This window comes from Glandiceps talaboti, chromosome 16 (assembly GCF_964340395.1).
Source record: "Glandiceps talaboti chromosome 16, keGlaTala1.1, whole genome shotgun sequence".
Classification (NCBI taxonomy): Eukaryota; Metazoa; Hemichordata; class Enteropneusta; family Spengelidae; genus Glandiceps; species Glandiceps talaboti.
The window spans coordinates 4,079,902-4,102,689 of NC_135564.1; the positions used below are offsets into that span (position 1 = coordinate 4,079,902).

The 22,788-nt window shown below is 34.9% G+C and overlaps 2 protein-coding genes across 3 annotated transcripts in view; one reads left to right on the forward strand and one right to left on the reverse strand.

Annotated features, from left to right (window-relative positions):
- Nucleotides 1-4,866: 4,866 nt before the first annotated feature.
- On the forward strand, nucleotides 4,867-11,048 carry LOC144447586 (uncharacterized). Of its 2 annotated transcripts, none has more exons than XM_078137662.1 (3): nucleotides 4,867-5,031; nucleotides 7,734-7,914; nucleotides 8,904-11,048. In XM_078137662.1, exons 2-3 carry the CDS (start codon nucleotides 7,742-7,744, stop codon nucleotides 9,400-9,402), a joined length of 672 nt encoding a protein of 223 aa, XP_077993788.1. In that variant the 5' UTR covers nucleotides 4,867-5,031; nucleotides 7,734-7,741; the 3' UTR covers nucleotides 9,403-11,048. The 2 variants fall into 2 exon arrangements, with proteins under 2 accessions (XP_077993788.1, XP_077993789.1); XM_078137663.1 differs by having other exon boundaries at nucleotides 7,737-7,914.
- Nucleotides 11,049-16,054: 5,006 nt separating this feature from the next.
- The window catches only part of LOC144447692 (atrial natriuretic peptide receptor 1-like), a 38,224-nt gene continuing 31,490 nt past the window's right edge, over nucleotides 16,055-22,788 (reverse strand). Inside the window, exons 12-21 of the mRNA XM_078137771.1 lie at nucleotides 22,231-22,393; nucleotides 21,710-21,868; nucleotides 20,920-21,088; nucleotides 20,224-20,373; nucleotides 19,595-19,715; nucleotides 19,076-19,144; nucleotides 18,138-18,312; nucleotides 17,255-17,353; nucleotides 16,757-16,848; nucleotides 16,055-16,132 (exon numbers count right to left, since the gene is read on the reverse strand). Of these exons, the coding sequence (XP_077993897.1) occupies nucleotides 16,055-16,132; nucleotides 16,757-16,848; nucleotides 17,255-17,353; nucleotides 18,138-18,312; nucleotides 19,076-19,144; nucleotides 19,595-19,715; nucleotides 20,224-20,373; nucleotides 20,920-21,088; nucleotides 21,710-21,868; nucleotides 22,231-22,393 (1,275 nt within the window). The remainder of the gene's footprint in view (nucleotides 16,133-16,756; nucleotides 16,849-17,254; nucleotides 17,354-18,137; nucleotides 18,313-19,075; nucleotides 19,145-19,594; nucleotides 19,716-20,223; nucleotides 20,374-20,919; nucleotides 21,089-21,709; nucleotides 21,869-22,230; nucleotides 22,394-22,788) is intronic.

The following is a 22,788-nucleotide window of genomic DNA, read 5'->3' on the forward strand; positions in this document are numbered from 1 at the left end:
GAAAAGTCACTAGTCCAGTCTTTTCTTGGTGTACAACCAGCAAATACAGATGTGACCAGTCTTCAAGTCTTCTTCTGAAAATATTCTAGAGAAAATTAGAGTGTATACATTTACATTTGTATTGTAATCTGTATTAAGCCAATACATGCACATAACCAAGACAGCACAGTCTCAAGCATAGTCACCTGTATATTCATTGCTGTAGTCCAAAAAGTAAACTTTGCATCTGACATGAAACAAAATAAAATATATATTTTAACATATGTTAACTAAGCTATAGTGTTAATAATACAGTATTGTATTGGTGTATTCGTTGTGTTGGATTCATGAAATGATGCAACTCCAATATTGGGCATGTTATGTAGATAGCACTGGTTACCTATAAATAGCGCCATCTAGTGGTGGATTCATGAAATGATACAACTCCATTATTGGGCATGTTGTAATAGCACTGGTTACCCCTATAAATAGTGCCATCTTGTGTTGGCTTCATCAAAATTAAATAAAAACCCTGGGAATGTTACAATCCCACTTGTTTCCTATAAATAGTGCCCACTTGTGACTGCCTCACCAGATGATACAAATCATCGGAATGTTTCAAGTTGCGTGGGAATAGCGCCCTCTGGTGATGGCTTCCTCTGATGACACAAAACACACATTGTAAATGTTGTACAAGCTTCTAGTTATGTAACTAAAATCCTGCACTAAACATGCTTAAGGTTGTATAGTGAAGAGAGATGTTTACATGTAATACCATATTTTATTCAGATGTCAGCAAAGATAAAGTTTTGATTCTGTTGGTATACTTGTTTGTTATTTATCCATTGCTGACGTTATTCCAGTAGTTTAGTCTGAAGTCAGAGTTCATCAAACAATATGCAAATGAGACTTTACATAAATCAACAAATTATGAGACACTGTATTAATCATTTACCAATGTTGAGATTGTGTTCAAAGTACCAAGTTGTTGCTTCATACTCCTATTAAAGTTTACTACCAATGGTATAAAAAATTAGAAAAATCCTCTTGATGTGGTTTAAGTAGAAGGTGAAATTCAATGTTTCAGCTCACTAAAAATTTAGTGACACAAACTATAGCTATGGTGATATGTTGATATATCTATTGAATGAATGGACGTTGGTTTAATTGTACTCACAGTAGGATGGCATTTCTGATGGCTTCCAAGATCTTGCAGTTGTATAGTTTGAGGACATCCAATGATTACACTATCTTGATTACAGATTGGTTATATCCGCACAACAGAAGCATTGCTACCACAACTTGTGTACATGTGTAACCTACCTTATCACACAACACTAGTTTAAGTCTGTGTCTATTTCAGTAAGCCGAAACCGTGATTGTTACTGTAGTAGATTCATTATTAGTTCTCTGACACAAGAGTTGAACATTTTTACCCTGTTTTCCCTAAAGTTATTTTTGGAATATTACACCTGCAATGAATTGTTAGTTGTTGTTGTTGTTGTTGTTGTTGTTGTTGTTGTTGTTGTTGTTGTTGTTGTTGTTGTTTTAGAGTTAGGAAAACTGACTTGGAATTTAGAGTTTAGGCATTCCACATCAAAATCTTCTTGTATCAAAACTTTGTTTATCTGCAACTATATTTGCAAACTTTTGCTTCTCATATCGTAATCGGGCACTTGTGTATATCTGTGTAATATAATCAAAATCTATTTTCATACTTGTACATTTGAAAGTTACACAATAAAAAATATCATTTACCCAAAAAATTTATGAGTTTGTGTTATTTCTGTAAACAAGTTGTCAGTTTAAATTGATACATATCCTTGTGCATTCATTTTCATAAATTTGAACTTTTTTTATCAGAAAGTTGTGTTTTTCTTTTCCAAGAATAACCTAATAGTAGAGGAAGAAAAAAATATGATATCACCATAGTGACGGTACTGTTACGTCCGTCTGAGAAGAGTACTTTGGGTAGTTATTGGAAAGACAAAAGATTGTATATATTGGTAAAACCCACCGATGAGGGCACACTATACTAGGAAATCAGAACATTGACAACTATTAAAGCATAGACAGCAGAGAGAAATCGCCGCTGTCCGTGGTTCAAGTTGCTTTTGTATGGTTGTTTGGTCAATATAAATGTAAAATATACATAATCTAGTGAAACTAGTGGGATTGTGAGAGTTTGATTTGGTGTATAACTGTAGTAGTAAAAATAACAAAATAGTTGTGCATACTTTCACTTATTATTCAAAGCATGTGTACAGATACACAATAGGATCTTTGTTAGGTGGAGTAAAAGAAAGCACTGACCAGGTCGCGGAAGTACTGGGTATTTTTTATATGAAGAAAGGAACTCATAACAGTCGCCATTTTTCATGCGGAGACAAAAAAACGTATAATGTGTGTTTTTCAGAGGTTGTGCATTGTTTTGTTTTGCATATGGGTAACATGGTGTCATACAACAATTCGTGGACAGACGACTCAAGCTCTCCTACCAACGTTCGTGGTTGAACCAAGCAGTCGAACCACGGTATTAGTGTATGGGGATATACGGATTTTTACAATAGCTCTGAATTGTAAAGTTAGCAACATCAACGCAAACATGAAGATCTCATGGCTAAAGGACGACGTGGTTATAAGTGACGATTTCGATTTCCGCGACCAACAGTCCATTGATTATTTGGTGGACATCAATAGATATTTACTTTTACAATTTTACGATAGTGATTACGTAATTCATATAACCCATGTCAGCTCTGAAACAGCAATGTTTGACAGTGGACGATACCAGTGTATAGTGGCCTGGACTGATACTGACGCTGCAGTTATCAGATCAAGAACAGGTACAGTGCGGATATATGTTGTACCACGTGACATGCACCCACTCTGTTTAGTCAATAACATGACTTGGTCTTCTACGACTACTGTCACTGAAGGTGAGTTGGTAACTTTGACCTGTCAGTCTGATCGTGGTTATCCTGATGTTACCATGGAGTGGTCTAGAAATGATTCCAGTCAAACACTTACAACTTCAGTCCAAGCTAGCAGTGATCTTGTAATACGTGAACACCAATGGAATCCTGGTCCAAGTGATAGTGAGGTGTATTTCACGTGTACAATTCAGCACCCTGGATTTACATCAGGGGGTCATTCAACAACAAAAACAACGTGTTCAGTCGGTCCATTTTTCATCAATTCGTTGCCAACTTCTATATTAACGACTCTCACACAGCATGTTACGAACCCTGTCTTAACGACGAACGTACCAAAACTTACGACAAGTTCAGTACCGACATCTTTTAAAACAGTTACTAGACAACCCATGACGTCAGATACAGAAATCGCAACAACTGTCAACGCCGCACATTCGCTGTCCGAACTCCACACTACGACATATTCTCTGGCCACTGTTGTGGGTTCATTTTTCGGTGGATTGTTGATTGGTTTATTGATATCAATAAGTGTGGCCATCGTGTTGTTCCTCGTTCGAAGACAACAACGATTGCATGGACGAGGCGACGATGATGATGATGGATACGAGGTCAGAATTGGATCGAAACCTACTGTAACATCAGATATAGAATTAGAAGGCAAAGATAACAAAACTGGTGAACACTATGAAACTATCAACGTACCAGGAGAGGAACATTATCAGAGTTTAGTTGGTCAATCTCAAGGAGCTAACGACTTGTACACGTCACTGCAGAAGTAGTGAAGACACCATTTTAAATCACAGGGTTTATAGTATGTTAATCCATTACATCTACTTTTATCGACATTCTTGACGAAGGAATGTGTTCCAGATAATATGTCATATATATTTTACATTTTGTTCCGCAATGAAGTCATTAATTGGTTTGCCGAGGTTATAGAAAGGAGATTAGACATACTGATTCATACAACTTGAAGCGATCGATATTTTACAATAAGAAATTCAAGTAATATAACACCCATGATTTGTTTTACATACTTCTTACAACTTGATAATCAACAAACTGATTTTTTCCATTAACGAAGATTTGATGAAAGCTGTATACCTTAGTAAGTGAATCATTTTCTTGCGTTTATTCTAAACAGAACGTGTGTGATTTGTCTGTAGAATTACTTTTACTAGTTCATAATATTGATTTACTTAACTGTATTGACATAGAAAGTGCCAAGGGCACAGCATTTCTTAAAACCCATCCATGCTTTGCCAAATGAAAGATTGTTCATTGTCTTTTCCAAATAATAAAAGAATTTGATGGGTTCATTTTTTTTACTGTTTTCAAGGAATTCGACAATCTTGTTTTGGTTTTCCCATCACATAGTTTAACACTGTATTCAGCGGCCATATTGGATTCTAAAGCCATATTGGATTCAGCGGCCATATTGGATTCTAAAATGGCTTAATTTGGATACCATTTTGACATTTAATATAGTCATGTTAAAATCTGAACGTTCATCCGTCATGTTATTTTAAAAACTAAGAATGAGTTTGAGCTTTTTCTTTAACAAAAGCAACTAATTATTTTCAAGGTGTGTACTACATTAATATACAATCTGTAATAATACTTATTGCGTCGTTTCTTTCACCTTGAAGAAGTATTTACAAAATTTTGTGAATTACCTAGACATCAATGGTGCGTATTGCTAAGGCGTGACGTAATTTTAGATAATCGTCACAGCTCACGACTGACCACCTGTTGCAGCAGCAGCGGACACATGGTTCTCTGGTACCCTTAACTCGCTGTATAATCGCAAGCCTACCAGAGAACCAACGTATACCATCTGTCAATTCATCATAGAAAGTTAATTTATACCGGTACGACTTTAACAGTTCAAACACGATTCAACAGGTGCTATTTTTATCATTTTCACTCCCACCTATCCAATATGGTGGCCGGAAACCTCGCGAAAAACACGCACACAATGACGTGAGAAGGCTGCAGAATACACGGTTCAAGTACTACGTGTAGGGAATGACTTCGTGTTGGTCTGTTTTCTCGTTCGAATGGAAATTGTATGACATACCTCAATTTATTGATGGATAAACGTTAACTAAATTGGGTAAGTAGTCGTTATGTATATACATGCATACACTATTCAGCTATAGTATATATACATGTATATCTACTAAAAGTTGTTATACGTAGAAAACGAACGATCTCGTACATATTAATATTGCTATGAGATATTAAGCTGTGATGTTATTATAAATATTAAATATGGTGGCTGTATTTTCATGAGCGGACATCAAAATCAAATGTGATTACGTCACGTGCATTTATCAATAAATGGTGTGCTTGCAAGGTCAGCAACACTGCCTCCAGTAAAAAGATAGAATTCATGTTGGATGGATTACTCGCTTGTTTTGTTTTTCCAATAACAGATCCTAACTGGTAATAATACACTTCTATTACAAATATGAAATGCTGGTGTATATTCTCATTTATGTTCAGTAATCACACAATATATCGTCAAATGCTATATACCTATCGGCATATGTCATGATGTTTTCAGACGATGTCACAGCTCAGCATTAGTTATTATAATAATAAAATTATTTTTAATTACTCGGTTATGAGATAGACTGAAATGTCATTTTGAAATCACATATTACATAGAAGACAATTAATAAAAAGGTTTTATCCGCTTTGGTAATGTAAGTATCACGTCGTTTGTTACTGGTGCTACTACTAAAAATAGCTTACATATATCATCATATTTTTAGTTTTGTTGAAAGGACATTAATGAAATATTTCCCTATAAAAGTTATATTACGTTGATTCATCTGACGTCGACACTTTTAATCAAACGACAAATTACCAATGAGTTCTTTTTGTAAATCAAGAATATATGTAATGGGTTCCGAATATAAATTATACCCATTAAAATATTAGGCATGTTCGGTACCGCTTTTGTTATTGATTTTTATTTATAATTTTGGTGGATCATGATATGTCAGAGTCAATTTTTGGTGTCATTTGTAGAACTTCTTATTGTTAAACCATAGTAATGATACACCTTTTTCCTCAAATTGCACAGCCTGGTTAACGATCAACAGGAAAACCAGACATAATCAGGACACCATGTTTTAAGCCCTTGGGGGAAATATAACATTTGGTCACGTGATCGGGAAGTTGTGTTGTAGGATTTTCAAATTTACTTACAACTCAAAGACATGTACTGTCATTTCTAGCCGTGATCTTTTTACGGTCAAATTTTGTGAACATTCAAAACCACTGATGAATTCACTGCAAAACTTTCAAAACATTGTTTACATCAAAAAACTGGTAGAATAGTATTCATACATCATACTTTTAAATGATATGAACGTATTTATTTTGGTTTTAAGCTTGTTTGACTTTATTTAGTTAAAACAGGGTATTGTTCGTCGACTGACAAGTTATAAAGACAGATGTATTTAATACATTAATCAAGAGATAAACTTACAACATTGAGATGGCTATAAGCACACTGTTGTATCTAGCTAAATAAGTAACGCTAGTATGTGGAAAAATGTCCTTCCGTTAATATTTGTGAACGTCAAAATAAATACGTCACCATGGTGTGACCACCAGATACAAAATACTGTATACCAGCCTTTCTTAGCAAACTATGACGAATGACGAAAACAACGACACATCGGTAATTTTTAAGACAATGCATGGTAGCTTTGTCACGTGGTTAACTATCAAATATCTGTACACAATCGATGATGATTAGTCATTCATTAATGATTATATATGCAGGCACGTCATGTCACAGAGCTTATTAAAAGTCGACCACACACACAATTTGGAGTTACTGGATTAAGTATGTTATTGCCTTATTTTCTAACAATTATCTACTTTTGCAGTTACAGATTATGCCGCAAAAACATCCCTGGATGTTGATGTCATGCAGGGGTTAATGAAAATTTAAAAATGTCTTTAATTGTGTTATGTTACGCTTTTCGTTATAAACTTTTGTTTTATAACACATTTCCGTTTTGGGACCTCGACTATTGTAAATTATTAGATACGGGTCCAGTGATCATGAGAAGCAGCTACTGTGAAAAGTCTAAAATAAATCGTTTAGGAATTGTACTAGTAAACTACAGTGATTTTTGTGAACTCGGTGTGAAACTTTACCAGGTCATCCAAGATCTGTGATATTGAATTTGTATGAATATAATATTAGTTATCACCGTCCCTCGTACAGTGATATAATGATTTGTTAAAAACAAAACAAACTGTTGCTGACTTAAACGTCATTTCGAATTGAAGCTACAAGCATGATTTTCTTGTATGTGTAGCATGTCCATAAATTAGAACTTATCGTGTCAAAAAAATAAATCAGAAATCTCTTTTCATATCAGTGAAAACCAGCGCCATTTTGGAAAAGTCGTAGTTTCGCATAGACTACGAATGACAACCATTTTAGAATATGGAATTTTACGTTTTGTGCGATATATTATATGTGAAACCCTTCTTTTTTCTTTAAACTCCGAATATGTTGCTTTCTTTAACAAGTAGAAGCAAAATTTTATACCCAAAGCGTATATTATTGCTAAAATGATACATCAAATTATTCGCAATTATCATTTGATTCCTAATGTCTGCTCATTTAACAACCGCTAACTAAATAACGAGATATGTTTTTTTTAGAAAGTATACGACGTTAAATAACTAAGGCCCACACACTCATAAAATGATACATCAAGTTGTTTGAAAATCTCATCCTGATTTCAGCACTAGCTAATATATAATGATCTGTTTTAAACCCAGCAGCTAAAATGATGATCACTTACTGTGGAGGTGATCACACCACTTTCTATTGCCCTGGATACGATGACAACGCCAATAAAACGGAGTGCTGTGAGGATATGTCTGGCTGTTGTTACCCCTGGCAACTACTGGCGTCAAGTCATAGTAGACTATTTGATGACTTTGATGAATTCGAAGATCAGTAAGTATCAATAATTTCTGAAAACAGTTAATTTTCATGATTTCAGTAACAAGAATAAGCTTACAGTATGGCCATATGGATGAGGCTTTGGTATTTGTTTTGTATTTTTGATTTATAAAACAATATTATCATGGCTGCCTACTTGAAAATCAACATGAAACAAAATATGCCAAGTTCTTGTTTCTAACTCAACATATTGCAATATAATATATTAAATAATTGTGTAAAATCTTTGTTTATTGTACGTATAATAACACTCTTTTTACACATTTTATAGCTTTATTTGTGCAATGTACTAAGTTACAAACACAGACTTACAGTAGTCAATGTTGTTTCATATTAATTTTTCAAGTAGGAAGTCAAAATAAAATTGTTTTATAAATTATAAATTCAAAATAAATACCAAATCATCATCCATACAACCACTTTAAATTGGAGTCACTTTAATTGTGATAAAGTTTTACCCGGCTAATCAGAGCATTTTGAAATAAAATTATTTTAGTGATGCGAACTTCCAGCTTAATTGTAAAAAGATAAAAGCTCAAACCTTTGGGGAAATTTTGAAAATGAACAGTAAAAATAAAAATATAAAAATGTTGCAACTTCATTGGATAGCCGTGTTTATTCTGGATCAATGAATGGGCGTTGGCTTTTAAAGGGTGTTTAGGCACCAGCTCTTCTGTGTTTTCTGTTTATATATTTACACTTTACGTGAAAAATAAGTGAATATGTAACACAGCAGAACTATTGTATTGCAAGGCGAAATTTAATTTTTCCAGCAATTTGAAACATAACAAAGGATAGTCGAAAGTGTGAGTTACGGTAATGGTCCATTGTTAAATATGGTTCATTTGCCGTTGTTGTTATTTTGGTGATTGTCCGTGGTTGTTGATGATTTTCGGTGATTGTCGGTAATTGTCGGTGATTTTCGTTTATAAGTAGTCCTTTGAAATGTTGCCTAAATTAATTAAAATTACTTTCTTTCACAGACATTGGTTTGACCAGGTAGCAAATATGCTTGTGGTTGGATTCGGAATCCTATTCCTAATTGTGATCACTTGTTTCTGTATACGATCGTGCAGGGATTCGGATTACGGTGAAGAAGAGGATGATTTTGCTGCTAGCTATGGATCGGGACAGATAATAAGGTCACCTCACGAGGCAGCAATCAATACGGTTGCCATACCAACCGATGAAAATAACAGGACCAGTTTCAATGTTATTAGAGCTTACGAAGGTCACCCAATGATGCCCACTTCTCCACCAGGTTACAACGATCCTAGTGCACAACCGCCAAAATATGAACAATCGCAGTATTCACCACATCACTACCCATTTCAGAGGGGGCCTGGTGATGTGTCCCATACTACCCCTTTGATTCATTCTGACCATGGACAATGGTATACACGCGGGGTATACGAACAACCGTCAGCACCACCTGATCCATCTAGGACAAATGCACCTCCACCACCATACCCATTACGATGATAGTATATATAATATAGCAATCTGTCTTTATCTTAAAAGATACAAATATATCAGAAAAGTTGGCAATTGGAACAATATTTTTTTTATGATGAAGTGTAATATTTATTGCTTTATGCAAATAATCTAGTATAGTAGTCGCTTGCTTCGATTGCACTGAGACGTGTGTGGAATTCAATGTGCCAACTTCGATTTGAATGCAACAAGAAGAGCACAACTCTACTGGTGCGGTTTTACCCTGGATATTTGAATTATTACATGAACCGTATTGATGACTTCCCGGTCACGTTAGATTGTACAATTTAGGGTTAGCATTGTGCCAGCTACTGAATGACACCAACAATAATTATGCAAATCGCGTGTCAAAGTTCACGGATGTGTGATATTCAATAACCCAACAACCAGAAATTAACGTTGTTAATAGCAACATGTATTGGATATACTTACTATAGCAATCGAAAGATTACAACCAGCGGTTGTACAGAAAACAATCGCTTAATTACTTTGACCGAAGACTAGGTGTAGGACTTACCATACCCCCATAACAGACAATGACATATGACATGATAGTATTGTACATATGTATGTAATTTTACTTGTTGGCGGATACGGCAACTTAATGTTAAGGATAGAATTTAACCGGGCAACAACAAAGTGATGTTTGGTTCCTAGAAAACTTAGTCTTATGTTAAATGTTTACCGATATTTACCATCATAATCTCCTCTAAGCTTGAGTGTATGGTTTTTGGACTCGGAAACGATGAGATGAACGTGAGACGTTGTTTGGTTCTATACAACTCCCACCCCTTCCGTCTGTAGTCACCGAGCACAGACTCGCTACACCTATTCCATTACATTGCATCCTACATAGCCATGCCACATTACACGTCATAAGCACAAAAATATGCATTTTAACCTGAAATATCGTTACTGAGTGTAATTATCTTTTCACGGGATTTTAGGTTTTTTCGACTCTGCACAATATCGATATAATCGCAAATTACACTAAATTGCATAGCCATTGACTGTTTGTGTACAAATAAGTAACTATTTCATATTTCCTACGCAGGTAGTTGTTAGGGACTGGTCAATTTCTTCAGTTGGGGGGGGGGGTCAAGGATACAACAAAATTATGACTCAACCACCCTTCAGGAAATAGAATAACCATACCTTATGACTATTATGACACTCTCACTCGACCCCAAATCTCTATTGTAGACTTTTTGAATGATAAATCAACGCATTTCTTTGAGAGATTAAGGTTTTCATGTCTAAATCATACATGTGTAATTATGTAGAAAGGTTAACAGGACTTCTATCTCATCAACTTCACACCTAACAATCATGCAATAATTAATGCGATACAATGAGGAAAAGTCAAATTAATCATACCCACAGGGTATAAATCTAAATTCAAAAAATGTTTACCATGAAATGTCGATGGCACCAAAATAGCCAGACTGCATCTGTTGGGGAATGGGCTCGAGGGTATGGTCCATTTCAGTGGTCTGAATCCCTTACGTCTGCCAGTCTGGGGTTCCTTGAATTTATTTTCTAGGTATTTTCTACATACATATACATAAGTAGTTAAAATGAAAGCGGTAAGGAACTGGAATAGGAAAGATACTACCATTCACAACCGACCATCCCGTTGAATTATTCATTTATCATAATTCAAAACGAGTAGCCCCCCCCCCCCCCTCCATCGCCCCGCCTCATGATTTAACACTTTCAAACGAGATTAACAACCATACTTCTAAAGTCAAACACAGAGTGATACCATCTTCTATCAATCGACCACTAGGTGAGGAAACTGACCGGTCCCTACATTGTGAACTACTTCAGTTCAATATCGTGTTCAGACAGGTCGGTTTATTAACGATCATTACACACTATTTCCCAAAGGTAAATAGTTACATAAAAGCAAATAACAACCTTCCTTGTATAAATATGAATAAATTTGTTTATAAAAAATTACCATGTATTTTTTTTCGATTTTGATACGATGGTACAGCATATGATTGTCAGTGGAATTGAACCTCAGAATGAATACTTGTTAACATTGTTCTTACTAAACTACCATTACGACGACATAGCTTGTATGTATGTATGTATGTATGTATGTATGTATGTATGTATGTATGTATGTATGTATGTATGTATGTATGTATGTATGTATGTATACATGCATTTCAGTTTTTACTATACCAAACATACAATGAATATTGCACTGCAGTGCTTACATATCACGTCGAGCAAAAAAACGGAAATGTTGTCAGCAGATGTTAGAATTATATGGTAACAGTTGCTATGAGTGACCTGTTAGGAGTATATGGTAACAGTTGCTATGAGTGACCTTTTTGACAAATCTGTTTTCTTATAATGATTGATCATCGATACCATCTGGTCGATAGTACTGAATAAAATCAACCATGTCATCGTTTGAATAATCACCACCACATTGCATTTCCTTTACAAGTAAAAATATAATTTATTATTGTACATGATTATGTGTCATATATCATATGTGTATGTCTGTGTGTATATGTGTGTATGTGTGTATGTATGTATGTATGTATGTATGTATGTATGTATGTATGTATGTATGTATGTATGTATGTATGTATGTATGTATGTATGTATGTATGTATGTATGTATGTATGTATGTGTGTGTGTATGTATGTATGTATGTATGTATGTATGTATGTAAGTATGTATGTGTGTGTATGTATGTATGTATGTATGTATGTATGTGTGTGTATGTATGTATGTATGTATGCATGTATGTATGTATGTGTGTGTCTGTGTGTGTGTTTGAGTCTGTGTGTATGTGGTGTGTGTGTATGTGTATGTGTATGTGTGTGTATGTGTATGTGTGTGTATGTGTGTGTGTCTGTGTGTCTGTGTGTGTGTGTAAGTAAATAAACTAAGTGCGAAGGTACTGGGCAGATTGATCTGAAATTGATGGGGATATTCTTAGTGATGTGTAGATAAAGAATTGTTCAGAACGTAATGATTCAATCAGTAACATAAGCAAATAGATATAAAAATGACTTTTGGTAAAAATCTTTAATTCCAAATCTACTGAGTAGATGAAGAAATACTCGGAGCATGATGCCATCATCAGTGATATGCAAATTAGGTCTAAACATGTTAATTTTTATATTCGAAACTCTAAAGGAGAACAATGTTTAGCTGACGTTTTTCAAAAACTCAATACGATATCATTTCACGCTTCGTATATATATATAATATATATATAATATATATATATAATATATATATACATATATATATATATATATATATATATATATATATATATATATATATATATATATATATATATATATATATATATATATATATATATAGTTTTGGTAGTACTGGAACTCTTTCTTGGGTGTAACTCGGAGTTTCACGCATATTGCGATCATCAGACACTGATGATCGCAATATGCGTGAATATGCGTGAAACTCCGAGTTACACCCAAGAAAGAGTTCCAGTACTACCAAAACTATTACGCTCTGCCACTGCGGTATAGAGCACTGTCTTAGCAGATTGATACTCACCGAGTTATATATATATATATATATATATATATATATGGCATTTATATACCGGTGATTAATTGAACGAGTATGTTGATGTATTTTACCTCACACTGTTTATAGCTAATACGTACCAGCTTACTTCATTTTCTTAAATTAATATTGGGCACATCCATATTTCAATCAAAATGGCATAATAATTCGATGATTGAAATTTCAACTGATGATGCTCTGTTAAGCTAGCCAGAACTCTGGGAAATCATGTCAAATACAAACAAATAATCACTCGAGCGTTCTGGAAGTAATGCATTGAATATATTTATTAAATGTTGTATCTTTACAACAATATCACTATAGCTATATACGACGTAAACCATGATAAAGTCACTTTAATTGCTCACATTTACAATTTACAAGTACGGTATAGTAAACGATCTTAAAAACAATTTTGATTAAAATATTCATAATATTATATATACATATAGTGCAACTTTTTATTTTGTACAATTGAACCTTGACTTGAGACACACATATAATAATCACGGTCATACATTTGTCAAATTTCAAACGATTTCATAAACTTGTAAGTACTATCGTAAAACTCATAAATATAATATGCCTCGGAAATAAACCGCTTATACTTTTTCTGTTACTTTGTTCAAAACTCAAATTCATTCTCAAATCAAAGAAAAATGACGAGTCACCATACAAACTTTTTCGTTCAAAAGAAGATCAAACTTCCGCCATGTTAGAATCCAATATGGCCGCCGAATAAGGCTTACTGTGTTAACACTATGTGAAAATAACATATAAGAAGGAGTAGGAATAGACTTTCATATGACGAAGTTATAAGAGTTAAGAACTTTGATATTCAAGGAAATTGTCCCAGAGGCTATTATATACATTGAGAATTATGGAAAATGGTGTACATTTAACATTAAATCATCATGCAAGTTTGTTCTTTCAAATTGTTACCTGAGTTACTGTAAGTTTTAAATTCGCAAATATAACCTGCTACCCCTTACTTATCATTATCATTTTTTTATTGTGACGTCACTTTTCCCAAAATACACACTATGACTCCAAGATCAAACATATAGGTCAATATCAAATATTAGGTTTCCATGGTAACATCTAAATCTTTAATAAAACAGCTATAAAATACTTTTAAGAAACGTACAATCGAAAATTAATTTACAGATAACTAGAATCGGTCATATGTTTTTTAAGAAAAGCTACACTTAAACAATGAAATGTAACCAAGTCAGAATTGTAAAAATGTTTACTCTACCTCTCATGTTAAACACCAATCCTAGTTGTTAATGTATACACGCCAGGAATCTAAACTTGTACAGATCGTTTAAAGTATTGAAGAAAATTTCCATTCTGATAATATCAGAGAATATATATAGACAGAGACTGGTGTGAAATGTTATTGTTTGACAACCTGGAGAATACGTAGTAACCAAGTGATGACGTATCACCCACATAAAGTAGTAGAAATTACGTATCAAAGCATCCGATGACATCACGATCACTGAAAAGACAACTGTATTGTCCAGTCTACGTTCTTGTGAAGCCTACTACGTCATCAGTTGTAACAGGAGTACACGCATAGGAAGCCTTCAAGCTGGTGCCGTCTAAACCGTTATCTTATCAACTTATAAAACCATACATGTGGGTCTACACCTCCACCCCCACTTAAACATTGGTTTGGTCCAAATAAGTATCCTGTTGATATGTTCTAGTAAATTCTTACAGTAAGGCCAAAAAAAAAAAAAATCTGGTTCTGGTCAGGGTAAACTTTCTAAAGTGGTGCGACGACGCGCGTTTTTTTTTTTTTCGTAATTTTTTTTTTTTTTTTTGCAAATTAGTAAATACACATTTTTGACACTTTACATGCTCTCGGAAGATGTCATACAACTCTGGAAGTTGGCACTGTTGTATGGCAAGTTTTGTACGATGCGGATCAATCATCCATCAGGGCATCATCACTAGTCACATTTACAAATTTATCTTATCGCCCAGTGATTTGCAGTTATAATCCCATCCAAGATAATAATGAGTCTTGCCTTGCAACCACTGTATAATGTCATTGTGCAACTTGTAACGTTAAATAATGAGAAATAGGTCTGTCCAACGGACGTAGAGGAGGCAGTGTTTTCTTTCGAGCACCGTCCGTCATCAGTCTGATACGCAGTCTGTATACGCTACGATGTTCGACACGTCTTTCCATCTCATCGCAGCTGGAAAGACGTGTCGAACATCGTAGCGCATACATCCAGAGCTAACTGCTTACGCTACAGGAAAATCTTTGTATTCAGAAGGCAGAACGAAACGATCACCAGAACTAAGAACACCTCGAAAGTCAGCTGAATTGATATCAACATTTCGATTGCTCAAGACGTACTCAAACTTCAGACATTTTCGAAACATGTGAGCGGTTTACCACCTAGCACAGTGAACACACTATTTCCCGTGATTCCCATCAACCACGCTCATCGTACATATTACGTACACATATCGTACGGGGGGTTATGGGTATGCAACAGTACTAGAAGAAAAGGGTACCCGTTATCAAATAGAAGTGCGCCATCACACGAGTTAAATTTTTCCGCTAGCCTTGCATACAGTGTTGATCGACGGGGAATTGTAAATAAGGAACGGGAAAGCAAAAATTATCGGAAAAAAAAGGATCGACGCGGGGGTATTCAGGGCACGCGCGCGCTGACCAGAACCAAACATATTTTTTTTTTTGGCCTAAAATGTAAATCCTAGTATATAAAATGTTTTATATAATTATCCGTATCCCGCCGTCATGTACCTGAAAACGTATTTGTTATTACAATAGAGAATATAAAATATCCATACAATGGAAAATGACCTTGGCTATATCTTTGGTATATTTTGGCTAAAAGTTTCACGGGTTTATAAATGTCTTTTTCAAAATTTTATATCACATAAAATTCACAAATGAGATAAAATGGGTAGATGAATAGGGACTGCATATATTGGAGAGTATCCCGATCCCGTGTTTTGTGTTGGATATCGATGGTATTACCAGCTTTCATCTGTTGCGCAGTGCACTTTACAGTACGTGGGTTATCCTTGTATTGTCGTGGCGGACTTTGATGAGACGTTTTCTCCAGACAACCAGTACGTAGTCTGAACTCCTTTACCCTTTACACAAATGACAAAAAGGGAAAAAGAGTGCAGAGTTTTTACATTGTATTTCAATATCCGTTTTATCGTAAATTACTTCCAAACAGAAAGAGAGACATAGACAGAGAGCGACAGACAGACAGACAGACAGACAGACAGACAGACAGACAGACAGACAGACAGACAGAGACAGACAGACAGACAGACAGACAGACAGGCAGACAGACAGACAGACAGACAGATAGATAAATAAATAAATAAATAAATAAATAAATAAATAAATAAATAAATAAATAAATAAATAAATACAGAGAGAAACAGACAGACTGACAGAGAGAGGGGGCGAGAGAGAGGGAGGGGAGACAGAGAAAGACAGACAGAGGCATGAGAAACAGATAGACAGCGACACAATACACATTCTCATAGCAGCCACCCGTCTAATAATAGAGTTGAGAACTTATTGTAACAAAGCCGCAAAAAAAAAATTGCAATTGTGCTTGGTAATCGATCATTCCTGAGATTTAATTTGGTTCAAATAAGGAGCAAAACATATTGTGATCCTCCTTTGCACACCTATTTGTTCGTGCCCCTCCCCCATTTTAACGTCAGTCCCCCTGCCGTATATTCTACTCGTTCCCTTACCTTCATCTCGACTTGTCCACGTAGATCGATTATAAAATATCCAAATGTATCTAGAACGACTTTTGTTGATTCACTGATATGGATCTTCAAAGCTGTGAATAATTGATATACATAATAAAATTAATTATGATGGTTAATGCCACAACGACCATATACCATAAATATACATAATTCTTTAAGAAATCGGTTTTAGCACTATTAAAACTTAAATTTTCTTTTTAAGAATTTCGTAAACATTTCACTCTATTGCAGACCAGCTTAATGTCCACAAAGGGATTTAAGTAATTCTACAATATAAAAAATGTCAAATCTGGAACCTATATTTCTGTGCAAACGTAACATGATGTAAGAGACATTACGTCACTGTTAGTACAGACATCTTGTTATATCCCGGATTAAATGGCCAGATACCTGTGATATTGAAATGATTTATTTATCAATTTTCTGCCTTTCTTATCTCTACTTAAAAAAACATTACTATTTAAGAGTTTATCTTACGTTCTCCATTTGACTCCATTCTAGAGGCAGTGTTGACGGTGTCACCAAATAAGCAATATCGAGGCATTTTCAGACCAACTACACCGGCTACACATGAACCTGTAGTCAGGGCAACAAGTAAGAATTAGCAAATTTTAGCTTCAGCCATGAGATTATATTCATTTTCCTCGATAGCCAATGAATCTGAAATTCGAAGTTATTTCAAATATAAAAAAAACCTATGTTTTATGTATGAAAACTTGCTCTTGTTCGTTTTGAAATATAAAAGATGTTTGGCTGTGCACCATCTTCTTTTCAAGTGAAATTAACAATTCTATGCTTTCCCGGATACCCCCCCCCTTCTTAACTGAGTATTCGGCGGCCGGTTGTGCTTCTAAAATAATTCACTCCAACAGTATATCTAAGTTATGTAAGAATAAAGTCGTAGAGTAGTGAATTATAAACTAATGATAGATACATTTAGATAGATAGATAGGTAGATAGGTAGGTAGGTAGGTAGGTAGGTAGGTAGGTAGGTAGGTAGGTAGGTAGGTAGGTAGGTAGGTAGGTAGGTAGATAGATATAGATAGATAGATAGATAGATAGATAGATAGATAGATAGATAGATAGATAGATAGATAGATAGATAGATAGATAGATAGATAGATAGATAGATAGATAGATAGATAGATAGATAGATAGATAGTTAGATAGATAGATAGATAGATAGATAGATAGATAGATAGATAGATAGATAGATAGATAGATAGCTAGAAAGATAGATAGATAGATAGATAGATAGATAGATAGATAGATAGATAGATAGATAGATAGATAGATAGATAGATAGATAGATAGATAGGTAGGTAGGTAGGTAGGTAGATAGATAGATAGATCCTCTTACCAGAATGCATTCCTATTCTTAGACTTAGCTTCTTGTCAGGTATGTGTCTTATTCTAAATGTATCAATAGATTTAAGCAAGGCTAATGACATCCGGGCAATTTCACGAGCATGGTTGTTACCATTGCGTAGTGGCAAACCAGAGACGACCATATAAGCATCACCGATCGTCTCCACCTACAAATGTAATGTTTAGGAATATAAAGCATGAGAGTTTCACAGTTATGTCCGTATCTTGGGGCAACTTAAAGAGAGAGTGTGATTTTATCAGAGAGAACAAAACAATTAATTTAAGTAAACACTGTGCTGTACTGTAACAGACTGACAGAGTCGTCATTGTGAACATATCCGTAACCACTCGTTACAAAGGTGTTTGGAATAGATCATAGCATGTCGTTTTCATATAGTCTTCAGTGATTGGCTTAGATTATATCACGTGGTATGAACTGGTGACTCATAGTGACCTCAATTTGCATAGAACAAGGCACTAGGCGTATCCTGTTTTCCATAGGATATTTTGCATGTATCACGGTGAGTCCTACCGGTGTTTTGTTTGATGATTGAAAGAACATGTGCATGTGAATGTGATGTGTTGTAAAACACTTATTGCCTGGCCTTATTTGAGCACTAGTAGACGTCATATTACCTCTCATACTGTTATGACACAGTCTGGCAATACGTGAACAATAGTAGTACAAAATGTAGCTCAGAAGTTACGACTTGGTTTGTGTTTTATTACCTCTCAAAACATCAATACATAACTTGGCTAAACCAAAACAAGCTTTCCAAGCAACAGCTTATAAAATGGCAACATGCGAATTACTAATTGTTTATATACAATAAAGTATATTTTCGAAACATTGTAGATAGCTTTAAAAGAATATACAAGTGAAGGAAAAGAATTAATCAGAATGTCAAGTATTAGTAAAAGATTGTATACCTTATAGACATCATAGTGGTCTATAATGGCATCGAAACACGTGTATAGGTCATTCAGAAGGTCAACAACCTGGTTAAACAGATGGAAATGAGAAGAGTCATAATTGTTAATATACAACCTGTGGGATGAATAATGTATTTAATATACTGTAATGACTGTCATTTCACCCCTGTCCTTCTTGCTGATGAACTGAACGATGGAGATTTGAATGTCTAGACAAATTAGTATCTGTTAACAAAGGAACTCAAAGAAAATCTTCTCTAAATACTTTTAGTTTTAAATAAATTATTTATCACAAGATTTAGAAAACTAAAATTGTAGAAACATTAAAACAAAAAATAACCTATGACAGAACAGTATGATTTCTATATTACGGTACGAAACATAGACGATATCTACATTCATAAAATGTTTATACCAGCTATAATTCTGGATATTCAGATAGAAATGTTATGTCTACACTCTAATACTGGTCACATTTGTGATCGTGTTGAAAACGAAAGCACACTCTGGTCTTACCTGTAATGGCGTGCTTGCTGCTGAGAGTGCAGTGAAACCAACGATATCACTGAAGTAGATAGTGACGAGTTCAAAAGATTCTGGTTCAACACACCCTCGTTTAAGCTGCTCTGCGACTGATCTTTAAAGAATACAATATGATACAACGATTGGTACGGAGTAGTTTAACCCAATACATACAACAGATGACACGACATAAACTTGTGAACGTCACTTTTCTCAAGTGACAGTTGAGCCTAATTCACGATTATTTCTTTTCCACTTTTAATAGAAGCGGAGTCTTAACTCGAAACGTTAATAACTTTCGTATGTCATTGTTCAAAGCTGATAGCACTGCATAAGCTGTGCGTAACATTTAAGACACCGAAACAAGAGCGCCCTCACTGTTGGAGTGCGTGTTCGAAAGTCTCGAACGTAGTAGCGCGTGCTTACGACAATGTCAAACTTGTTTATTGTTCTGTAGCTATTCTTTTTATGGCGTGATTATGACGTAATAATACAAGTTCGAAACACAACCGAATGTTTACATGGTAAACATGACTCTCCGCAACTACGCTACCCACACAATTGCTAGGTAATTCTAAGATCTGAAGACGATTTGGAGAGTGGGCTGATAAGGAGAGACTAACCTCGGCAAAACTTGGTAAAGCAGTTCTTCCGATTTTCGTTTTTCTTCCAGGAAAGCCTGTGTTCTGTCTTCTACCAAGCCCTCCAAATTAGTAGCGTACTGTTCCATTCGTTGCAATAAATTATCAACCAAGTTACCGGACTGCTTTCCTCTGCAATGCCATAAGATGTCACACAGGTCTGTTATTCCTATGTCACTTCAATGATACATAGGTTTCAGTGGTTTAATGGCGCATTTAGTTTGCTTTGAATTTATTGGTAACCAAAAAATTACATCATCGCATAATTTTATATCATACATGAATATCCCACGAGATCGTTTCCAGTTGCTATACACGAGTTAACTAGTTGAATGTAAAGATAGTTGGGTAATATAAGGACATTTTCATATGAAACAAGCGTTAGCAAAGAAACCCAGTGGTAAATGTGATGTCATTTCCTTGAAAAGGAAAATAATCTAAAATATGGCAGCACACCTGCAAAAGGGCGCTCTATGTAAGTTAGCCACTTTATCATCTAAAACCATTTGCAAGTGGATAGCATAATTCAATACAAACTTGTGTACTAAAGGCAAAAATAAACCTAAATGCACACTTACACTATATTGCCTAAGAACTCGACTCATAGAAACGAAGTATAAATGTTCATTTGGGTAGAGATAACTGTGCTCATACATGTGACAGAGAAATTTTACTCACTTCGTGAGTTTCGAGGTGGCGCTCTTCACACCGCCTACATCTGGTCTGTCTTCGGGTATCTCCGACCAACATCGTACCATTAACGAATAAAGTTCTGCAGAACAGGCATCCCTGTCCACCTGTGGTCTGAACACAGGGTCGGCACCCTTCGTCACTTTTTCGATGATCTCTAGGAGTATCGAACAGTCTTGGTTATGAATGAAAACACCAATTTTATATTTTGACAAATTGAACAACTCAATAACTATTATTAAAAATTTAGTTCAGAAACACGAATCAAAAGTGATTTTTAAAAAAATTGATGGATGTAATTTACAACTTTTTGAATAGCCTCCACTTTTAGGAGTTGGACAGGGGTTATACTTTCACTCCAGTTTGTCTCTCTGTCTCTCTGTCTGTTACCGACGTAGCTAGAAGACTCAAGAATGTATTTAGATGAAACTATTCATGAATTTAGTGACGCTATGTTTATATGAAAAGTCTAATAATTCTTGACTGTAAGCACTCAATTACAGTGATTAGTATTAATAAATAACTTTCCTTTATAATTAAATTGGACTTGGTATTACAAACACCAATCATCGAGCTGTAACCACTGAAAGTATCTGTATTCGAAAACTATATTGTCTTATATTTGGGAAGTCTTCATTGAAGGCGGAGGTATGCATTTTACCGACACCCTATAATGATGTGTATGAAATAGCAAACTTAGAAATTAATATCAGGGTATGTTTCATAAATTGTAACTTTTTTACTTTTGACCAAATCCTTTCTCCAAATACAAACTAACCTTGTGGTGATAAAGGTTGGTCACTATCGATATATCCAAAGGGTTCTGTACGTAGAATGATTTCTTGTAGTATTATACCATAGCTGTAGACATCACCTTTCTGTGTGCATATATGTCGACCAACTTGTCGAAGCATCTCTGGAGGGCGCCATAACATTTCTTAAAGAAATTACAGTCAGTATCACCCGTAATGACAAATGCATGTCCATGGAAATAATCCAAAACTTATGAGAAAAAAATCTCGAGATATTTTACCTTGACCACCATTTTACAATAACCAAATATAAACTTAATTCTCTCCATCACTTAGCATTGAGTGCACCTTATGCGGTTATTGAACCTCATTCAAAAGTTCAAGTTGCATGATGTTTGCAAAAGAGGTTCTCCATGACCTCTTTAACGGCCGTGACTAATACACACGAGATAATCAAGCAAGACGCTTCACTACAACTATAAGCGTTTTGAGAAAATAGTGAAATTTGGACATAAAAATCAAATATCAACTATTAATTGTTTCGTACTTGCATAATACGAATGAGTCTTCTCTGGTTCTCTGTCTTCTTCCTTAAATGTCTTAAGTCCAAAATCTGTTAGTTTCAACACAAACCTACTATCCACCACACAGTTTGATGACTTGAGGTTTCCATGGCAACGAATGATGCTTGCATGTAAATAGTATAGTCCCTATATAGGATCATTAAAAAGATGATATGGCAAGTCATTTACTAATCGTTGTGCATGCACGCCGAATAATCAATAGTTTAAGGTCATTCCAATGACTTATTGTTTGAACAACCCTAACTTATAGTTTCAAAGAAGAGGACCGATCAAATGACATTGCAATTTCTAATACTAACGTTCAGTAAATATGTAACACGTGATTTATAGGACTTTCTGTACTCAAATATTCTGGTATAGCCGGGTTGAGCTTCAGATATAACATGCGTATCTTATAATAAATGTGGTTAATTCAATTGTCTCTCTGACTTTTCTCCTTTTCACTACTTTCAACAATATTTTGGGCATTAGGTTGAAAATAAGAGTGCACCAATCGTAAAACTACAAACCGTGTCAGCACT